This window comes from Canis lupus, chromosome 11 (genome assembly GCF_003254725.2).
Source record: "Canis lupus dingo isolate Sandy chromosome 11, ASM325472v2, whole genome shotgun sequence".
NCBI classification, from domain to species: domain Eukaryota; kingdom Metazoa; phylum Chordata; class Mammalia; order Carnivora; family Canidae; genus Canis; species Canis lupus.
This window is the reverse complement of record NC_064253.1, coordinates 53,224,359-53,246,177: the sequence shown is the minus strand read 5'-3', so window position 1 is coordinate 53,246,177 and position 21,819 is coordinate 53,224,359. Positions and strand designations below refer to the sequence as shown.

At 45.1% G+C, this 21,819-nt stretch overlaps 1 protein-coding gene and 1 long non-coding RNA gene across 7 annotated transcripts; one reads left to right on the top strand and one right to left on the bottom strand.

Moving 5' to 3' along the window:
- Nucleotides 1-1,174: 1,174 nt before the first annotated feature.
- On the bottom strand, nt 1,175-6,749 carry LOC112650246 (uncharacterized). The gene is made up of 2 exons (XR_003130054.3): nt 6,424-6,749; nt 1,175-6,154 (listed from the first exon to the last, which is right to left on the bottom strand). It is a non-coding gene; the product is annotated as an uncharacterized LOC112650246 (long non-coding RNA).
- Nucleotides 6,750-6,779: 30 nt separating this feature from the next.
- Nucleotides 6,780-21,174, top strand: ZBTB5 (zinc finger and BTB domain containing 5). 6 transcript variants are annotated; one of them, XM_025432990.3, is made up of 4 exons: nt 6,855-6,994; nt 7,588-7,707; nt 8,270-8,352; nt 16,666-21,174. In XM_025432990.3, the coding sequence occupies exons 2-4, from the start codon at nt 7,678-7,680 to the stop codon at nt 18,701-18,703; spliced, it is 2,151 nt and encodes a 716-aa protein (XP_025288775.1). In that variant the 5' UTR covers nt 6,855-6,994; nt 7,588-7,677; the 3' UTR covers nt 18,704-21,174. The 6 variants fall into 6 exon arrangements, with proteins under 6 accessions (XP_025288778.1, XP_025288775.1, XP_025288777.1 ...); XM_025432992.3 differs by lacking the exon at nt 6,855-6,994 and adding an exon at nt 7,169-7,237; XM_025432991.2 differs by lacking the exon at nt 6,855-6,994 and adding an exon at nt 7,191-7,324.
- The last annotated feature ends 645 nt before the right edge of the window (nt 21,175-21,819 follow it).

The window sequence follows — 21,819 nt, the reverse complement described above, 5'->3', positions numbered from 1 at the left end:
CCCAGGACCCTGGGATTATGCCCTGAGCCAAAGGCAGATGCTCAACCGCTGAGCCACCCAGGCAACCCAAGCAGCCAACTCTTGATTTCAACTCAGGTCTTGATCTGAGTCATGCGTTCAAGCCCCATGTTAGGGTTTGAAATGAAAGTGTTTACATCAATGCTCATAGGGATATGGGTTTGTAGTTTTCCTGTAATGTCTTTGTCGAGCTTTGGTATTAGGGTAATGACAAGGAAAAGAATGAAGTGTAGGAAGTGTTAAGAAGTCAGGAAATGTTTCCTCCTCTCCAATTTTTGGGATAAGATTGATAAAGAATAAATGTTTGGTTTTGTCAGTAAAGTCATCAGGTCTGGGGCTTTTATTTGCCAGGAGATTTTTTAAAATTAATTAATTAATTAATTAATTAATTAATTTATTTGAGCGAGCTAGCACGAATGTGAGTGGGTGTGGGGTGGGGTGGAGAGGATTCTCTCTTGAGATGAAATCTCAAGCAGACTCCTCACTGAGCACATGGGTCTCAATCTTATGACCCTGAGATCATAACCTGTGCTAAAACCAAGAGTCAGATGCTTAACTGACTGTGCCACCCAGGTGCTCCTAATTGTCAGGAGATTTTTGAGTACTGATTCAATCTCCTTGCTAGTTATAGGTCTACTCAGACTTTTCTATTTCTTTCTGAGTTAGTCTTGGTAGGTTTTGCATTTCTGGGAATTTGTCCATTTCATCTAGGTTATCTAATTTGTTGGCACAGAATTGTTCATAGTACTCTTATAATCCTTCTTTCTGCAGAATCAGTAGTGATGTCCTCATTTTCATTTTTATAAAGATCTTATCTATTTATTCTTGAGAGAGAGAGAGAGGCAGAGACACAGGCAGAGGGAGAAGCAGGCTTTCTGCAAGAAGCCTGATACGGGACTCGATCCCGGATCCCAGGATCATGCCCTGAGCCGAAGGCAGACACTCAACCGCTGAGCCCCTGGGCGTCTCCTCATTTTCATTTCTGATCTTAGTAATCTTAGCCTCTCCTTTTTTCTTAGTCCATTTAGCTGTAAAGGTTTGTCAATTTTGTTGATCTTTTCAAAGAACCAATTTTTGGTGTCATTAATTTTCTCTATTGTTTTTCTATTCTCTATTTCATTTACCTTTATTACCGTTTTCCTTCTCCAGTTCTGAGTTTCCTTTTTTTTTTTTTTTTTTTACTAGTTCTTAAGTAGTAAAGCTTATTAATTTAAAATCTTTCTTGGTTTTTTACTTTTTTATATTTTAGAGAGGGAGGGCAGGGGAAGAGGGAAGAGAGAATGTGAAGCAGGCTCCACATTCAGCACAGAGCCTGATGCAGGGCTCAATCTCACAACCCTGAGATCATGACCTGAGCCAAAATCAAGAGTGAGATACTTAACTGACTGACCCACCCAAGTGCCTCTGAAATCTCTCGTTTTTCTTTTTCTTTCTTTTTTTTTTTTTTTAAGATTTTATTTATTTATTTGTGGGAGACAGAGAGAGAGAGAGAGGTGCTGAGATATAGGCAGAGGGAGAAGCAAGCTTCATGTAGGGAACCCGATGTAGGACTCGATCCCAGGACTCCAAGATCATGCCCTGAGCCAAAGGCAGACGCTTAACCACTGAGACACCCAGGCATCCCTCTCATTTTCAATGTAAGCATTTTTAGCCATAAATTTCCCTCTTAAGCATTTTTTTTTTTTTTTTTGCTGTGTCCCAAAGGTTTTGGCCTGTTATGTTTTCAGTTTCATTCATCCTAGTATTTTTTTTAAAAGATTTATTTTTTTAAGAGTAAGAGAGCACAAGCAGGAGGGGTAGAGGGAGAGGGAGAACAGACTCCCCACTGAGCAGGGTGCTTGACAAGGGGCTCCATCCCAGGATCTTGGGATCATGACCTGAGCCAAGGGCAGATGCTTAACTGACTGGGCCACGAAGGTGCTCCTCTTTTTGTTTTTCCCTTAAGATTTTATTTATTTATTTATTTGCAGGCACATGAGCAGGGGGAAGGGTAGAGGGAAAAGGAGAGAGAATGCCAAGCAGACTCTGTGCTGGGCCCAACACAGGACATGATCCCAAGATGATGACCTGAACCAAAATAATGAGTCAGACACTTAACCAATGGCACTACCCAGGCCCCCACCTCTAAGTATTTTCTAATTTCCTTTGGAATTTCTAATCTGATCCATTGGTTATTTAAGAGTATGTTGTTTAATTCCCACAAATATTTTACATTTTCCAGTTTTATTTCTGTTACTGATTTCTAATATCATCCCCTTGCAGCCAGAGGAGATACTCTGTATAATATTTATCTTTTATTTTGTTTTATTTATTTTTTAAGGATTTTATTTATTTACTCATGAGAGACACAGACACAGAGAGAGGCAGAGACACAGGCAGAGGGAGAAGCAGGCTCCATGCAGGGCGCCTGACGTGAGACTCAACCCCGGGTCTCCAGGATCAGGCCCTGGGCTGAAGGCGGCGCTAAACCGCTATGCCACCCAGGCTGCCCAATATTTATCTTTTAAAATTTATTGAGACTTGAGACGCCTGGGTAGCTCAGCCGTTGAGTGTCTGCCTTTGGCTTAGGGCGTGATCCTGGAGTTCCGGGATCGAGTCCCACGTTGAGCTCCCTGCATGGAGACTGATTTTTCCCTCTGCCTGTATCTGCTTCTCTGTGTCTCTCATGAATAAATAAATAAAATCTTTTTTTTAAATAAATTTTTATTTATTTATGATAGTCACAGAGAGAGAGAGAGGCAGAGACACAGGCAGAGGGAGAAGCAGGCTCCATGCACCGGGAGCCCGATGTGGGATTCGATCCCAGGTCTCCAGGATCGCGCCCTGGGCAAAAGGCAGGCGCCAAACTGCTGCGCCACCCAGGGATCCCAATAAATAAAATCTTAAAAAAAAAATCTACTGAGACTTGACTTATAGCCTAACATATTGTCTATCCCAGAAAATGTCACAGGTACACTTGAGAAGAATGTGTGCTGTTTTTGTTCGGTAGTGTGTTCTGGATATGTCTATTAAACGTGGTGGGTTGCGTTAATTCTTCTATTTCCTTCCTTCTGTCTGGTTGTCATATCCTTGTTAAGAATGGGATACTATAATCTCCAACTATTATTATAGAACTGTTTCTCCCTCTAATTCTGTCCGTTTTTCCTTCAAATCCCCTGGAAATAACTTCAGCTGGAGGGGAAAAGTCTTGCAACAATGGGGGAGGGAGGTTATGATGCAAGAACCAGGTCTCTTCATCTGCACCTCTGTGATCAGAAGCAGCAATCAGTGATCCCAAATATTTGGGGGACAGAGTCCTTTTTTGCCCATTGTGGCTCTCACAAGCTGGTGCAAGGAGCTCCAGGAACTAGTGCTCCAGGAACCAGCCTGCCACATGGCTGAGGAGTGAGGGATGGGTAGCTTCTGTACTAAGAGCTAAAACTGACTAAAATTTACTGCAATTTATCATCCAAACCTTCCCCTAGAGGTTGCAAGCCTTCAATAGGTTCCAGAGTTTCAAAATAGTTACATCAGACAGAGTCTGCAAGTGTAATTATTGTCTGGGTGAGGAGACAGATTCTTGGTGCTTCCTTCTCTGTCATCTTCCCAGAATCCTCTCTCCAAGTTTTTTTTTGTTGTTGTTTGTTTGTTTTTTTTTACACAATAAAGTATTGTGAAATACATTTGTAATCGTTAGGGTTATGACTGCCTTGTAAATTTTTTCCAGAATTTCCCTGACTAATCTTGCAATATTATCTTCCCTTATGAGTCTTCGAATCAAATATCTAGTTTTAAAAGAATCTTATTGGGATGCCTCGGTGGCTCAGTGGTTGAGCGTCTGCCTTTGGCTCAGGTCGTGATCCTGGGATCAAGTCCCATATCAGGCTCCCTGCAGGGAACCTGCTTCTCCCTCTGCCTCTCTCTCTCTCTGTGTCTCTCATGAATAACTAAAATAATTTTTAAAAAAAAGAATCTTATTGATACTTTTATTGGAAAATTTATATCTTAATTTAGGAGGAATATTGTCAATGATTAAAAAATGAGAGCAATCTAAAATTCCTACAAATACTATTAAAATAATAAAACTCATTATAAAAATTAATTTAATGCAGGGCACCTGGGTGGCTCAGTCGGTTAAGCATCTGACTCCTGATTTCAGCTCAGATCTTGATCTCAGGGTTGTAAGTTTGAGCCTAGCATGGAGCCTACTTAAAAAAAATTAATCGGAGTGCCTGGGTGGGTCAGTCAGTTAAGCCTCTGCCTTTGGCTCAGGTCATGATCTCAGGGGTCCTGAGATTAGGCCCTGTGTTCAGCTCCCTGCTCACTGGGGAACCTGTTTCTCCCTCTCTATCTGCTGCTCCCCCCGGTTGTGCTCTCTCACTCTCAAAATAAATTTAAAAAAACTTTAATACAGAAATATATAAGAACTAAAAATTAAACTCTTAAACATTTCCTTATCACCTCCCCCTTCACTGAGGTTAACTACTGTGAAGAGTTTGTATCCTTTGGTATTTAGCCATAATCTTTACAAACTTTTTTTTAAATTTTTTAAATTTTTTATTTTAATCTTTGATAGTCACAGAGAGAGAGGGAGAGAGGCAGAGACATAGGCAGAGGGAGAAGCAAGCTCCATGCACCGGGAGCCCGACGTGGGATTCGATCCCGGGTCTCCAGGATTGCGCCCTGGGCCAAAGGCAGGCGCCAAACCGCTGCACCACCCAGGGATCCCCTTTACAAACTTTTATGTGTACCTTCGCATGCAGGTTTTTATTAATTTTATTTTATATGTATTGGGATAATTAGAGATGAAGGAGCAGTAATATATACATATCAGTTTTTTTGTAATCCTCTATAGGTGCACAGATTGTTTCCTTTTTTCTTCTACTAACAAAGATGTGATCAAAAACCCCTTGTATATATTTCCATACTTGTGTATTTCAGAATACATTTCTAGAAAGAATTGCTAGCTAAAAGGGAATGAACGCATATTTTAAATTTTGAGAGATACTACCAAGTTATCTTCAGGGAGAGAGCATCAATGATAGTCCCACCAACAACATAGGAGGGGGCCTTTTCACGCTCTCCTAAGTAATAAATACATAGGTCTTTGTAACTTTCCAGTTTGTAAATCCGAGATATCTAGCTCACAGCATTTTTGGATCTAGCTCATAGCATTCATGCCTATGAAAGGACCTCTCACATTGCCTAGGTTATCATTAGAATTCCATATATACAGTTTTACTGCCCATTCTGCAGTAAAATGCGTGTAAGGGCTATGAAATGCCAGGCAGGGCAGCCCAGGTGGCCCAGCGGTTTAGCGCCGCCTTCAGCCCAGGGTGTGAACCTGGGAACTCGGGATCGAGTCCCACGTCGGGCTCCCTGCATGGAGCCTGCTTCTCCCTCTGCCTGTGTCTCTGCCTCTCTCTCTCTCTCTGTCTCATGAGTAAATAGATAAAATCTTAAAAAAAAAAAAAAGAAAGAAATGCCAGGCAATCTTAATGAAAAGAATTTCGCAGCCGACTTCATTGAGTAAAGACATAAATCCAAAGGGCAGCTTTTCCAACCTGTAACGTCGGAATGGATGGATCAGCTGTAACGATATTCAGGCATTTCGTTCTGAAGAAACGGGGTGTTCCATTTTTTTAAAGTCTCCCTCTTACCCCCACCTCACCCCGAGAAGACTCCAGCGGCGATCCCCAGCCCGCCTTTGTCTCCCGAGGCTCGCACAGCTCCCGGACAGCTCCGCCGGCAGGCCCCTTACCCGCCCGCTTCTCTTCACCGGGGGCAGGAGGGCTTCCTCCCCGCCCAGGGCCCGGCGCCCCCGGGAGGCTCTCGGGCTCTGCGTCCGAGCGTGTCCCCGGGAGCTCGGGAGCCACCTGGGAGCCCGGCAGCCGCCCCGGAGCCAGCTCTGGCGGCGTCCCACGGAAGTGCGCGGGCCTTCCACGGCGGTTCTGGAGCTGGCAGGTGTACCGGACCCGTATCGGAGGGCGGAGCGCAGGGCGAGTCGGCGCCGGCAGCCCCGCCGGACTCCTCCCGTGCCCGCGCCGGGAGATGCAGCCGCCGGGACCCGCCGGCTCAGCGACTTAGGGCGGCATCGCACCCAAGTGCTGTCGGACCGACGGGATTTCTGGTTCCGCGTTTTTAGCCTGGGTTTGACCTAATTCAAGGACTGCGTTATTTTTCCCGAAGTCTACGAGAGGGGAGGGGCCCAACCTCCCGCCCACTGCGGGTAGGGGCTCCGCAGAGGGCTCTGGCTTCAAGGGAGGAGCGGGCGGCCACGCAAGGGCCAGACGCCGCGAGGGTGGGGTAATCCTTCGGGTCCGGCCAATGGTGGGACCCGCTCCCCCGCGGACTGGCCTCGCGGCTCGCGCGGACCTCGGGCAGCCGCCGCGGCGATTGGCACAATTAGGCGGAAAACCCGCTTACCTCAACCGTAACGGCTCTTCATTGGCTGCGGCCCACAGTCTCTTCCCCGCAGTCCAAACCTAGAGCCGCTTAGGGATAAATCCCGCCTTAGAAGGCGTTTGATAACAGTTTTACGTGTTGTAAGGCAAACGGTGATTGGCCAGAGAGCTCACGGATTCGGTCGGTAGTAAACACAGCGAGCTCCCGGAGCCGTGGATTGGCCGGTGTTGCGGGGGGCCGAGTAAATTCCTCCGGGTTCCGCGCGCCGATTGGCTGTCCTCCGGGCCCGGGCCCGCCCCCTCCCCTTCTCATTGGCTGCAGCACGGCCGGTGGGAGGAAGAATGGAGCGGAGTAGGCTCGCTCGCGGACGTCACTTCCGTTTACTGTCGGCCGCCGCCGCGGTGTTCTCAGAGTGCGGCGGCGAACGGACTGAAGGAGCCGGGGGACGTAGAGGCGGGGTGGGCGGAAGAGGGAGGAAATCCCATCGCGGAGACGCCGGCCTGGACGTTCCCGCCTCCTCCGATACTGTCAGGTCGGATCGGAGAAGGGTCACCGCCTCCTCCAGCGAGCAGGGGGGCGGAGCCCGGCTCAGGTGAGGCGACCCTGTCAGCACCGGCGGTGGCGGAGCGCGCGGGCGCGCTCACGTGGAGACCGTTGGGCTCCAGAAGAGCCGGGCGGGCGGCGGGAGCCGGCTCGCGCCTAGGCGTCGGGGCGCGCGCAGACGCGTACGGGTGCCCCCCGCCCCCCCCGCCCCCCCGCCTGCCTTTCTGAAGGGGTATTGTTACCCTTCGGAGCCGAGGGGCCAGGCGGGTTCTTCTGCGCAGGCGTCCCCCAGGTCCCGACGCCAGGCTGTCTGCCGGGCGGGGCGGGGGCGCTTGCCCCCACGGATCCGCGGGCGGGCGACGTTGGTGGCCGGCATGGGGTGGGCGAGGCCCGGGACCTACAGGCTGGCGGGGTCGCCGAGTGTCTGCCGCCCTGCGGGAGGGGGCCGGGTGGCTCCGCCGCCCTCCGCCCGGGTCTGTGAGCGTCGAGGTTTCCTTTCACGCGAGCCAGGCCGAAGCGGTCTGGAATCGGGGACCGGCCGTTGACCCTGGAGGGGTGGAGCCAGTCTTCTGGAATGCCCCAGCTTGTTATCTGAGGACTAAACTGTTTCTGGGCATTTACTGAATATCCACTTTTTTCCAGGCTTCGTGTTATAGGAGCTTTGGGGGATGCAGTGGTTAAGGACGGCCGTTCCCCCTCCTCCCGTTGTTTGGAGGACAGATTTGTACGGGAATGCTAACATTGAATCAAGGGGGCTTGAAGGTTAGTTTTTTTTTCCCTTCAAAAAAAAAAAAAAAAAAAGGTTGTTACAAAGTCAGTCTGCATTCTGGCCTGGCGGAGGCTGCTGTAAGAAGCTTAGTTCTTTATAGGAGAAAAATCCTGAATATTTATTCGGAGGAAAATTTTTAGGGAAAACAGTAAAGTCTTGATTACTAAGGAATATGCTCCGGTTCTGGTTAATGTGAACGACCAGAAGGAACTGTTCGCCTTCAAGATTTAAAACGAAACTTTTCCCCAAATACGTTAATAGACTTTTCAGTTGTATTTAAGTAGAAGATATTAGTTATGTATATTGTTTTTTTTTTTTAAATAAGATTTTATGTATTCATGAGAGAGAGACACACACACACAGGCAGAGGGAGAAGCAGGCTCCATGCAGGGAGCCCGACGTGGGACTCGATCCCGGGACTCCAGGATCAGGCGCTGGGCTGAAGGCAGCGCTAAACCGCTGAGCAACCCAGGCATCCCCTATATGGGGTGTTTAGAGGTTGAAGAGAATGCAGTGTCTTAGTCACTCTGATGACCTGTTATCCTTGTGCCTTAGATAATTCACAAGGGATGCCGCCTGCCTAGTCCTCTTCTGGAGAACTTGCTTTTTTCCTTTGCTGAAATCTTCCGATTTCCCAGGTGAGGGTTGTTGGCAGCAAACTAAAAGAGCAGAGGTGGTGGGGAGAGAAGAAATAATTTTAGAGAACAGCCTCCAAACCAAGGGAAGGCCTGCCCTTACTGCTTTATTAACTCCTGCTGGAAATCCCAGCAAACTTGGGAAGATTGGCTTAGCGGCCACAGCCAACTTGGTGACCTGCCAGGTAAGACTGACTGGTTGGGGACTTGTTCTGGGCCCTTGTGTTTTGCTGAATAAATGAACCAGGACTTTTTTAGAGTTCTGAAGTAAACTTATTTTTTGATTTACCTTTTTTGTTCTAAAAATTGTGTCAAAACATAGCGGGGCATACTGGCAAGCTGTATTCTGGTTAATTGCGGTATCTAACAAAATGCTGAATGTGCTAAGATTGGGCAGAAAAGCATCTTAGAGTAGGATGTTTTCCTAAATTTAGAGGTCAGTGCTATTGAAAAAGACTGTTGCAAGACTATCACAAGTTGAAGTCAATTTAAAAAATCACTTTAATACAAAATGCACGCAAACGTTTTAATATTTAAAGTACTTAGCATTGGGGCACCTAGGTGGGTCAGTTATTGTCCAGCTCATGATTTCGGCTCAGGTCACTGGCTTAGAGTTGTAAGATCGAGCCCCAGGTCGGGCTCTGCACTGGGCATGGAGCCTGCTTAAGATTCTCTCTCTCCCTCTGCCCCTCCCTCCCCTAAAAAAATAATAATAAATTTTTAAAATATAAAAAAAAAATAAAGTACTTAGCATGAATTATAGTGGATTGGAATTCTTCTGTGTGGGTAAGGCTTAAAAATATCTTTTGTACAGTGAGACATGACAAAGCCTGATGTAGTGCTGACACAGAATCTTGAATCTGCCTCAATTTTTCCTTGGAAAAGGAAAAGAAAAATTTAAGCTACTGAGTCTATGTTAGCTTTCAACTTGTATTTTTTTAATGTAAATTTGTGGTAAACAAGTACTTTTCTCCTCTGCCAGGTTTAAGCATATATATTTCTCTTTTATTGCACTTAACATTTCTCAAAATATGGACATTGAATAGTAGGGGCCAAATTTTGTTAGTGTAGCAGGTGGGCTGGAATGTAACACGACACTGCACCTTTTGTCTGAGTATGAAGTAAACTTCTCATATGCTAAAAGACCAGCTGTTTCTGAGTGAATTGCTGCTCTTACAGTTGTTTTCATCATATTCATCACTGAATAGTGGCTTTTCATCTCAAGGTCCAATTTGGGGGGGTACCTTTCATTTGATTAGTTATACATATATTTGCTAAAAGCTTTGATTTATCTTTCTGACAGCCCAAACAGATTAGGAATTGTGTTGGAGTACTGACTTTATTGTAATATAATAGGCATATTGTACTGTACCCTGGAAGGAAGTCACTATGCATAGCTCACACCAAGGAGTGGGGAGTTATGTTCCATGACCTTGAGGGTAGAGGATCTACATAATTTACTTGGAATTTTTCTGCCTAGGAGATTTGACTCTTCTCTCCCATTTATTTATGTAAGCAATTGTCTATCTCAGTATGGATCTATGGGTATTTATTTTATATATTTGGAGTATAATCCAATACTGTCTTATTTATATTTTTGCTAAATTGTTCCAATTTTGGCCTTTGGGAACTCTTTCTCTGGTTGGGTCCCATGTCCCTTTCACATACTCTCATTATCAGTTTGTTTGTTTGAAGCATTTCCTTACTTCCTGACACTGTAAGATACTGCAGGCTTAACTTGTGTATTTACTGCCCCAGTCCTAGAATCCACCATTTCTCCAAAGAGTACTCATTCCTTTTGTTAGAAAATGATACTTGAAACCAAGATCTGGGCACCAGGATGCTCGGGTTGGTACTGATTTACATTTCTTTGGAAATCTCTTTAATTTTGTAGAGGTCGGGTGGATTCTCATACCTGCTTTTGTATTCAATTTGTTGTGATATAATCTTGATTAAAATATATCAAGAAAAATCCATCATCACACAAATATGTACTTGGAAAAGGGAAAAGTATTTTAGTAGCTTTTTCAAATAACTTTGGATATTCTTTGCTGATACTATAAACAGAGCTCAGCAAATGATATTTTCTTAAGTGGTTGATTAGTTGCAGTGTGTAATCTGAAACCATAAAGTCAACAAGCATCATATTCTGTTACATTGAAATATATTAGTTTGTATCTTGCACTTGAATGCATTTTTTAAAATCCATAACTTATTTTTTTATTTTATTTTAAGATTTTATTTATTTATTCATGAGAGACAGAGAGAGGCAGAGACATAGGCAGATGGAGGAGAAGCAGGCTCCATGCATGCAAGGGGCCTGATGGACTTGATCCCAGAACTCTGGGATCATGCCCTGAGCCAAAGGCAGACGCTCAATCACTGAGCCACTCAGGCGTCCTCATAACTTATTTTTTAATATCACAGTTTATAACACTGGTCATTTGGAACATTACTGATTCACTGGTTATGCAGATCTTCCAAATGTTGATGCATTTATAATGTAAAAAAAAAAATCACATTCCATTAATATCACCGATGATCTCAGTGGGTTTGAGCATTGGGAAGCTGTGAAACTCCTAATGACATATATAAATTTTCCAAAATTACAATTTTTACCTGAAAGCTCAAATTTTATCATAGGCAACAAATACTATAAGTGGTTTTCCTTGAAATGACAAACGCATTTCATTCATCTTCGCAAAAGTGTCTGGGAAATACTCAAGTCCGAATAACTATAGCTCTCATTGTCCTTCCAAGTTATAATGGTGTTCCATGAAAAAAAGCAGTTAGTTCAACTTACAACTAGAAATCGCACAAGTATTTTTCCTTGCAACAACATTGCATTTGCATTTTGTTGCATTTTGCATTTTAGTATGCAGCACAATTACTTCAAATGTATTTTACATTGCATCTCATGTTAAAAAAGACATGTATTCAAGAATTGGAACTAACAATAATGAAGGGAAGGGGAGATTCAGTCCCCCGTAGTGATGGCATTCTCGTAAAAGTGGCTGAGTCCAGCACACACAGAAACGGCATTCTGGCCAGATTGTTCCTGCTGCCCAGTTCAAGCTAAGCTGTCCAGCCTTCTCATCAGTTTTTTAGCAGCTTACTTTTATGCTCTGGTTAGCTACAAACAGTTTCTGTTGCTGCAGCCAAGAACCTTGGCTGATACCATACTCAGGCTTTAAAAAATAGAATTAAAATATTTTTTTTACAAAAGTTACCGGAAAAGTGGTGACAGTCCTTAGTTCAAAATTATATGCCTCTTTGTTAACTTTCCTGATGATGTGTGGTGTTCATTAATACCAGTTTTGAGCATTCACTATCCAATACCTACCTTTCCAGTCTTACCTACTCTCCAGCCAGAATAGATACACTGCCTCCGGGATCCCTGGGTGGCGCAGCGGTTTGGCGCCTGCCTTTGGCCCAGGGCGCGATCCTGGAGACCCGGGATCGAATCCCACATCGGGCTCCCGGTGCATGGAGCCTGCTTCTCCCTCTGCCTATGTCTCTGCCTCTCTCTCTCTCTCTCTCTCTCTGTGTGACTATCATAAACTAAAAAAAAAAAAAAAAAAGATACACTGCTTCCCCCACCTCAAACCTCTCCCCACTTTTACCTCTGCCTGGAACGTATTTTACATCTCATTTTATCCAAATGCAAACGTGTACTTAGCTTTGTTGTCAGGGCTACCAAGACGCTGGAAATAACCTTTTGCCTTCTCTGAGTCAGCAAGCACACTTCATCTCTTAGGTGGCACCTAGTGCTTTCCACTTGATAATATGGTTGTTTGTATATGTCTTGTTTCCACTAAGCACCTGTGACAGGACTATGCCATATAAATCTCTGTTCTATAGCACTTAACCTTGAACGAAGCAAGCACTTCAAAACATCATATGAATGGATTTGTATACCAAATACACAGGTGCCTTCATGGGCTGTTGCAATCTCTAGGGCTGTATAGCCCCTCCAGTACATGGCTCCCAAGTTGCTAGGCCTCTTTTCTCCCTTAGTGGGTCAGCTGTCGTCTTTTTTGCAGCTGTCAGTGTGCAGCCGCCTCTTGTCCTCATTCTAGAATTGCTGTTGCTCATCTTCAGTTAGGAAACTAGAAAAGCTTGAATTTTGTTTGTTAAAAGACCGAGAACACTTGAGGGACTTTCCTATGAGGAAATCTTTCATATGGAGGCTTTGATGTTTATTTGGGATATTCTGAGACTTTCTGGGTTTTGGCTGATTTTAGAGATAATTGGGACTCTCAGGAAAATGACTGTTGAGTAATATGATATTATATTTCATCTGTATACAGTCAACGCTCTTTCAACACATAATTTACTGAGCTGTGTATCAGGAATCTTGGGAGGGAGAGAGAAAATGCAGTCTCTGCCCTCAAAAAGCTGTTTTAGTACAAACAGCATTTTGAGTTTGCAGTTAGGAATATAATAAATAGGGCACTAATACCTTTTCTTACTCAAACTGAATCATGAAGTTCTAGGTCAGCCAATCCCCAGGAATTTTGAACTGGAAAAGAAGGTGGCAAAGCTGGGAGAGTTGAGGGTGGGGTGAGATGATAAGGGATCTGGCTCTAGCTTGCGTTCTCCAGTCATGCTCACTTTTTAGTCATTGATAGATTTCTTTTTTAATAGATCTAATCTGTCCAGTTTCTGAGCCAGCCCTGGCAGAGCAGAAACAGATTATAAAATTAGTCAAGCTGACAGGTTGCGTTCTGGGGTTAACACTGGGCACCTGTGTGCCCACCTAGTTCCAAACATTCCCTCCCTCCACTTAGTCAAATCAGAACAATGGGTGAATGTTCTAGGGCTCCAGGACTTGGAGTCCTGTCAAAAGTCCTAGACTGCTTGTCTGGGACCTTGTCTAGTTTTGTTCTCTTACATTTATTTTTGTCTGTATCACCTTTAAAAGTGGAGGAAAAGTTGTTTGATTATTTTTTTCTGCTAGGGTCTTACCTAGATTAGGGATACTGAATGTTAAGAATTCCTTAGAATGTTAAGACACTTCCTGCAAGTGGCAATTTTGCAGGTCCTGCCTGGCACACAGGCAGCAAATCACTCAATATGGTGTCAGATGATATTTGAGTGTGGGTGTACTTGTCCTTATGAAGTAAGTATATTATTGAAAAAGCATGTGGGTAGGTCAGTAGATAAGTCAAATAGTTTAAAATGTGGTATTAATTGGTTTGTTCTCTTAGAACACAAATGAACTTTTTTATTAGTTTAAAGCATTATTAGGAAAGTAAATCTATTGAGAAAACAGTCAGCTCTTGATTATTCATGTTAATGTAATGAGCAGTGGTATAAGTGTATTTTCTTAATTATATTTAGTTTGGAAATTAATAAAAATCTGTTCATGCAGATAACAAATATTGTAGTGTACACTTGTTAAGAGTTATAAATTGGTAAAGTACTTGCTATATCTCCTCCAACATATAGAGTCATATTGTCATATTTTGAAATCTTTTAAAGAGACCTAAAGTTTTTTTCCTTGGTTTTAAGGTTTTAGATATCAGCTTTCAGTAAAACTATCTTTTCAACATGAGCTCTTTTTATCGCTTTTATATTATTGGACCTCTGGGTTTGCTCTGGTTGCTTGGGAATTTTGAATAACCATGATCTTGATTCATGACTCTTCCATCAGAGCTGAGAGTAATAAATTTTATATCTCCCAAACTAACTGAATTTTTTTTAAACTACTCCTTCTAGATGCAAAAAGGTTTTAAGAAAGCCATGTTATTTAGATTTTCCTGAAAGTTTTTTTTTTTTTTTTTAGATTTATTTGACAGAGAGCACGAGCATAAGTAGGCAGAGCAACAGGCAGAGGGAAAGGGCGAGGGAGAAGCAGGCTCCCTAATGAGCAGAGAGCCTCATGCATGGCTTGATCCTAACACTCTGAGATCATGACTTGAGCTGAAGGCAGACACTTAACCAACGAAGCCCCCAGATGCTCCTGAAATTATGTTTTAAATCTCATGTTTGACTATGCGACAGATCCAACATAAAGTAGGTTAAGATAAAAGGGGAATTCATTGGCTCATGAAATAGGAAATCCTAGGTGATGCCACCTACAGTCATGGCTGTCCCAGGGTCTTGATGTCATCAGGATATTGTTTTGGGTACTGCTTTCTTTTGTGTTGGCTTCCTTCTCAGGCAGGCAAAAATGGCCATCATCAGTGTTAGTCTTACATCTACTTTATAACTTGCCCGCTGGTGAAGGGAATCCCAATGCAGACTCTGATTGGCATGGCTTAGGTCACATATCCATCTCTGACAACCACTGTAGTCATGGGGCCAGGTCTCCCTGGATTATTTGTTCACTCCTGGAACTCAGAGGTTTGAGGCAGTCTGATCTACACCACACACATTAAGAATGGGTGAAAAGTGATTTCCCCCAAAGACATAGTAGGCAGACAAAAAAAAAAAAAAAAAAAAAAGCGTCACTTGGAGATAGTATTTGAATGTTGATTTGTGAGGAGATGTTAACAAGTTTCACATTGTTCCAGTTAATTCTTGCCATGTAACAAATCACTTGCAAACTTAATGGCTTGAAATAAAAATTTTATCTCAGTTCTAGGAGTTGACTGGGTTCAGCTAGATGATTCTTTCTTAGGGTTTGTCATGGGGTTGAAGTCAGACCATAACTAGGGCTGAAGTCACCTTGAAGGCATACTCATGTCTGGGAGTGAGTGCTGTCAGCTAACCTTCAGGGAGGCTTCCGCACAGCACGGTGGCTGGGTTCCAAGAGCAAGCCAGAAAGAACCACCGAAAGTTACATTGCCTTTTATGACCAAGTCGCAGAGTGTAATTTCTGCCCGTCAGATTTGCCTGGCTTCAAGGGGAATGAACACAGGCCCCACCTCTTGGTGAAAGGAGGGTCAATGTCACATTGTAAGAGAGCGTGAAGGATGGGTGAGCTTAATGTGGCCAGCCATCTTGGATAATACAATCTGCTTTACACATTGCCTTATTTCAAGCGAATAGTTTTTATAAAGAACATGAAATATAAATCAGTTGTGGGTTGTCCTTATATTGACCATATCACTTTGTTGCCTCTTGTCTCAGGTAGTATCGCTGGCTTTCTGGCTATCTTTCTCCTTTTCTAATAGCAGTCTGATTTCCTATTTGTAAATTATCTCAGTCCGCTTTATGTACCGTCATGTTAGGTGGATAAATCAGCACCTAGCTTGTCACTATAGAAGTAAAAAACAAACAAACAAAAAAGAAGTAAAAAACAGAAGAAAAAAAAACCTTTCTCTTTGCTTCCTCAGCACAGTCACCATTTGGGGCAAGTAGGTCCTTAAGCTCAGCATATAAGAGCTCTCCTAGACCTTCCAGTAGATTATTTTTTTTCTTAGATAGACTTCCAGACAATCCTCCTGTCTTGGCATCCCCTTTTAGTCTGCTTCCCCTGGCACTTCTGCAGCCAGTTCCTGAGCTTTTGGGTAGGTGGGCGGCTTATATGGAAGTCAGGTGGTTTCAACCGTTGCCAGTTTAGGATTTAGCACTCTGGGCATGCTGAATCAGCACTCATTTACGTGCTCACCAGCTTCCAGAATGCTACTGATACTTCTCTCCTGTTCTTTTCCTTGTGGGATTCTACTTTTCAAGCAACAGCAAATCCAGAAACTTTCGTGTCCTTTTAGTGAGGGTAGATGCATGTGTGCATCATCTGTAGCTGGAAATCTTACCTACTAATACTGGTTTGTCTCCCTCACAAGATTGGAATTTCATGGAGCTTATTCACTGTTGTTAGGAGTACAGAATTCTAATTATCTTCTATGGGATAGCTATTTTATCACTTACACATTGATCTTTTCTAACATGAGTGGGTCGTATGCAGAGTGAAGGGGAGTCTGTAAACAGCCAGTGGCTGATCCCACATGTGTACATGGTTCCAGGATTGCTAGCTGAATTGGCATTTGCTCTTTATTTGACAGTTTTTTTTTTAATCTTTATTTATTTATGATAGTCACAGAGAGAGAGAGAGAGAGAGAGAGAGAGAGAGAGGCAGAGACACGGGCAGAGGGAGAAGCAGGCTCTCCATGCACCGGGAGCCTGATGTGGGATTCGATCCCGGGTCTCCAGGATCGTGCCCTGGGCCAAAGGCAGGCGCTAAACCGCTGCACCACCCAGGGATCCCTATTTGACAGGTTTTTAGACTGTGTGCCCATCATCAGAAAAACCAAAAGCTTTAAAAGGTCCAAGCTTGGCTGTCCACATCTATTTTCATCACACCCTCTGTGCTCCAACTTTGATATCAGCTTTTCTAAGTCTTAACACTTTCTTCGTTTTTTTCTATAGGATCATGGATTTCCCTGGACACTTTGAACAGATCTTCCAGCAGCTGAACTACCAGAGACTTCACGGGCAGCTCTGTGATTGTGTCATCGTAGTGGGGAACAGACATTTTAAAGCCCACCGCTCTGTACTAGCAGCATGCAGCACGCATTTCCGAGCCCTGTTCTCAGTGGCAGAGGGAGATCAGACCATGAACATGATCCAGTTGGATAGCGAGGTGGTGACAGCGGAGGCCTTTGCTGCACTGATTGACATGATGTACACCTCCACCCTCATGCTGGGGGAGAGCAATGTTATGGATGTCTTATTGGCAGCCTCTCACCTGCATTTGAACTCTGTTGTTAAAGCTTGTAAACATTACTTAACGACAAGGACGCTGCCCATGTCACCCCCCAGTGAGCGCGTCCAGGAGCAGAGTGCCCGCATGCAGCGCTCCTTTATGCTGCAGCAGCTGGGGCTGAGCATCGTGAGCTCAGCCCTCAATGCCAGCCAGAGTGGCGAGGAGCAGCCGGCCCCCATGAGTTCTTCGATGCGCAGTACCCTGGACCAGCGGACACCCTTCCCCATGAGACGCCTTCATAAGCGCAAGCAGTCTGCGGAGGAGCGGGCCAGACAGCGCCTCCGACCCACCATGGACGAGTCTGCCATTGCTGATGTCACGCCAGAGAACGGGCCGTCAGGAGTTCATTCTCGGGAGGAGTTCTTTTCACCCGATTCCCTGAAAATTGTGGATAACCCTAAGGGTGACGGAATGACCGACAACCAGGAAGACAGTGCCATCATGTTTGACCAGTCTTTTGGTGCTCAAGAAGATGCCCAGGTGCCCAGCCAGTCCGACAATACTGCGGGCAACATGGCCCAGTTGTCCATGGCCTCCCGTGCAACTCAGGTTGAGACTAGTTTTGAGCAGGAAGCTGCAACTGAGAAAAGTGGTTTTCAGTGTGAAAATTCCGATGTTGGCCTTGGTGAGAAGGAACACATGAGAGTGGTGGTTAAATCTGAGCCTCTGAGCTCTCCTGAGCCTCAGGATGAAGTGAGTGATGTGACCTCGCAAGCAGAAGGCAGCGAATCTGTGGAAGTGGAAGGGGTTGTGGTCAGTGCCGAGAAGATAGACCTCAGCCCTGAAAGCAGTGATCGGAGTTTTTCAGATCCCCAGTCTAGCACTGATAGGGTCGGTGACATCCATATTTTGGAAGTCACAAACAACCTAGAACATAAATCCACTTTTAGCATTTCAAATTTTCTTAACAAGAGCAGAGGAAGTAACTTTAGTGCAAATCAGAACAATGATGATAATATCCCAAACACTACTAGTGACTGTAGGCTGGAGGGCGAGGCCCCGTATTTGTTGAGTCCAGAGGCTGGGCCTGCGGGCGGGCCCTCCTCGGCCCCCGGCTCTCACGTGGAGAACCCGTTCAGTGAGCCAGCAGACTCCCATTTTGTCAGGCCTATGCAGGAAGTGATGGGCCTGCCATGTGTGCAAACGTCAGGCTACCAAGGAGGAGAGCAGTTTGGGATGGACTTCTCCAGGTCTGGTTTGGGCCTCCACTCCTCCTTTTCCAGGGTAATGATGGGCTCCCCGAGAGGAGGAGCCAGTAACTTCCCATACTACCGACGCATAGCTCCCAAAATGCCGGTTGTAACTTCTGTCAGGAGCTCTCAGATCCCAGAAAACTCTGCCAGTTCCCAGCTAATGATGAATGCGGCCACATCCTCATTCGAAAATGGCCATCCTTCGCAGCCTGGCCCTCCGCAGTTGACCAGGGCGTCTGCTGACGTCCTGTCTAAGTGCAAGAAGGCCTTGTCGGAGCACAACGTCTTGGTGGTAGAGGGGGCTCGCAAGTACGCCTGCAAAATCTGCTGCAAGACTTTTCTGACCCTGACAGATTGCAAGAAGCACATCCGTGTTCACACAGGTGAAAAACCCTATGCCTGCCTCAAGTGTGGCAAGAGGTTCAGTCAGTCCAGCCACCTGTATAAACATTCAAAGACTACCTGCCTGCGCTGGCAGAGCAGCAATCTTCCCAGCACTTTGCTCTAACCCCGACCTTTCGAGATTGCGCCGAAGCCAGTTGTTGGACCGAAGCGAACATCTCTTCTGGTTGGAGGTTAATGCCATTGGGCTTGAGGCTTTGGGCCCCCCCAGTGGCGCGTGCAAATTCCAGTGACTAGTAAGTGGAGAATTAATAGGTGTAGCACTTGTGCTGCTGCTGCGTTTCTGAGTGAAATGCACACTTTTAGAGAGGGATGCAGTCCCCGAAACCCAGTTCTTCCTTAGGGTTGAGTAATACAGTCAGAAAGTAGTTTGTAATTGATGGTGTTAAAAGTGGCACATTTAAAAATTAAAAATTGAAGTGCAAAAAAATTTTTTTTAGCAATTTTTGTAAAACTCTGTGAAGCATTTAATTAAATTTCCTATATCCTCTGAAGGGAATATTATATACTTGTACAGTGATGCAAAACGCACTTATGTGTAACCAGTGGCGATCTTGTGCCTGTCTGCAAGGAAGGCCCTTGAGGACATGCCTGCCCGCCACAAATGCTTTAAAGTGTATCATGAGCTAGTCCTAGGCCTCAGAAAGTACTGTATTTTTCATTTTTGTCTCAACTGCAGTCACAGACGCTGCACTTTGATGGTGCTGACACTGGGTCCAGAGCAAGCATTCTCCGGACTGTTAGGTGTACATACTTTTGAAAACATCACTGCTGGATAGATGTTTTAACAGTTTTTCCTGGTTTTAAAAACAAAGTTGTAAATGGAGTATGTACTGTAGGGAGTGGCAAGTAAGGTATTGTTTCTGTTTGTGCTGTTTTAGCAGTATTTTAACCTACTTGTATTACATATGTTACAGTTCCATGTTTGGAAGTCAGAAAAGAGCTAGTGTGTGTCTTTGTTCTAATGATGTGGAGTCCTGTTTTGTGGGATCTTTCATGGTGCATCCATCCAGGCTTTGGGGGTCAGTCCTGCCTGACGCATTTCACCCGGTCACAAGCCTGTTCTCTGCTTTGCTTCTCCGCACTCTCCTGCCCCGCCTGGCATCTTTTCCAGGACTGCATTTCTGTTTTTGTTGCAAACTAACCAAAAATAATGTTAACCCCTCTCCACCATGGGTTTATCCCTTTTATATACTATAGTTTTAAATTCTAGACCATGAACTTTTACCGTTGTGGCTCCAACCCAAGACTGAACGTTTTAAATTGTTTAGAATCCAAACGTAGTAGCGGTGTTCCCAGATAAATATTTTCCAGACTTTATAAGAGAGCTGGGCAGCCTAGAGCATGGAAGTCACCAAGTAGCACCTGAGACCATTAGAGGAGACCGTTGGGCCACTGTCTGGGGTCTCGGTCTCTGTGGGTGCCGCCGCCCCCCCCCCCCCCCCCCCCCCGCTTCTCCAGCCCCACCTGCACCTCAGGGCTGTTGGTGGCACCTGCACTAGGCTGAGCCCTGGCTAGTGTGCATCCAGGGGGACAGGTTTCTGTGGAGCTCATGAAGTGAGTTTAATTCATGCATGCGCATGAGTTCATTTTTTATACAGCTCCTTCAGGGACATCAAACTGTTGTGCATAATCGAAAGAAGCCCTTCAGGTCTTACTTGGAACTGTTTAGAGAGCTAAGTACGTGTAGCCTAAAACAATCGGCATGTGTTTTCTTCCCTTTATCTAGTGTGTCCAGTTACATATCTGTCTGTGGATAAACTCACATTGTTCGTAGTCAGGCTTAGCATCTCCTATGAACTGATTCCCAGGGAGAAAGCCAAAAAAGGAAACTTCTGTGACTCCTCTCCTTTTCCACAGATGTGGGAAAGAGACCGTTGGAGGATGTGGGGTCACGTGTGAAATTCAGTTGTGTGTGCGGCTGTTGTTAGCAGTCACATTCTGCCGGGCTGTGAGGGGGCTCTCCTGTGCCCCTCTCCTTGATGCGGGGACCAGTGTCTTGTGAGGAGATTAACCTTGGGAGGCAGGTGGGTCAAGGTGGAGCATAGGACAGGGCCTGCCTGGGCCCGGGGACGGGGAGCAGCGGCAATGGGGAGAGCAGTGGTAGCTCTCCTTCCCTTCCATCTTGGGAGGAGGTGCCCGGAGGCTGGGCCCTCACCTCAGCTCGGGCATTAAGTGGACTTTGCGTTAGGGCCTCTCTCTGATATAGGGGCTGGACCCTGCCTCTCCACTGCTAGATAGAATCTGGACTCTCTCATCTACCTCTTAGGCAATCGGTTTCTATATGCGAGAAGCAAGCTTTTGGGCCAGTGTCCTCATACATACTATAGAACTTAAAAATAACTCAGAGGTTCCCTGTACAACCAGTCTCAGGGGTCCTATGAGCCGTAGTTTCTACCTGAATTACAACTGGTTTGGGGTACCTGAATTTTGATTGGTTAGCCTTAATTATAGCCTGGCATAATCATTTCTGGTGATCAAATTGCAAAGTTCTATCAGGGCACCTATGTCAGTGGTGCTATGCTGGTCAAAATTTGAGATTTTGAAATAAAAAATTTGACACATACATGCCTCTAATTAAGTAGTGTTCTTTTTCTTTGCTTAGGTTTTAAGGTTGAAAGAAAAAACGGAAGTAGTATGGCTTTCTCTCCTAACCTTGCTTTGACCAGTACTTTAAAAACAAAACAAAACCCAAGCCTCCTACAAAATAACCCTTAATGCTGCCAGCCACGATGACTATCATTCCCTCGGTTCGGTCCCTCTGCTCTCCCTGCACTCTGTCTGAGCCGAAGACACATGACAAGTTTTGTTCTCCCCACACCCAGTTCTCCTCTTAGCCAGCCTGCTTCATCCCGCGCTTTCTGCTGCTCCCTTAGCTGCCTGCTGGGCTGAACGCTCCATCTGTCGGCTTGGCTGCAGGGAAGATCCAGAACCGATTCTCTGGGCAGGAGTAGGGCCTTGGCCTTGGGAGGGAGGAGTAAGCGAGGTGGTCACCAGAAAAAGGGCATCTGCCTGGGGTGTAGGGGTAGGGGCAGTGGGGAATGGACAAAGGGATCCAAGTGTGAAGGTGCTAAAATGGATTTTAAAATAAAACTTAAGAAACTCACCTACCTCCAATTATTCTTGACCAAAACAATAAGAGGACTGTGACCTTACCTGGTTCTCTTTGCCATGTATATTTAATCTGATGGTCTAGGTAGCAGATTTAAGTGCCACGGTCAC

Excerpts from the sequence above, each read along its gene's own strand:
- ZBTB5 (XM_025432990.3), top strand. The coding sequence starts at position 7,678 with ATGCTAACATTGAATCAAGGGGGCTTGAAG. Across the intron at positions 7,708-8,269 it reads TGAATCAAGGGGGCTTGAAG|ATAATTCACAAGGGATGCCG; the intron begins GTTAGTTTTTTT and ends CTTGTGCCTTAG. Across the intron at positions 8,353-16,665 it reads GAAATCTTCCGATTTCCCAG|GATCATGGATTTCCCTGGAC; the intron begins GTGAGGGTTGTT and ends TTTTTTCTATAG.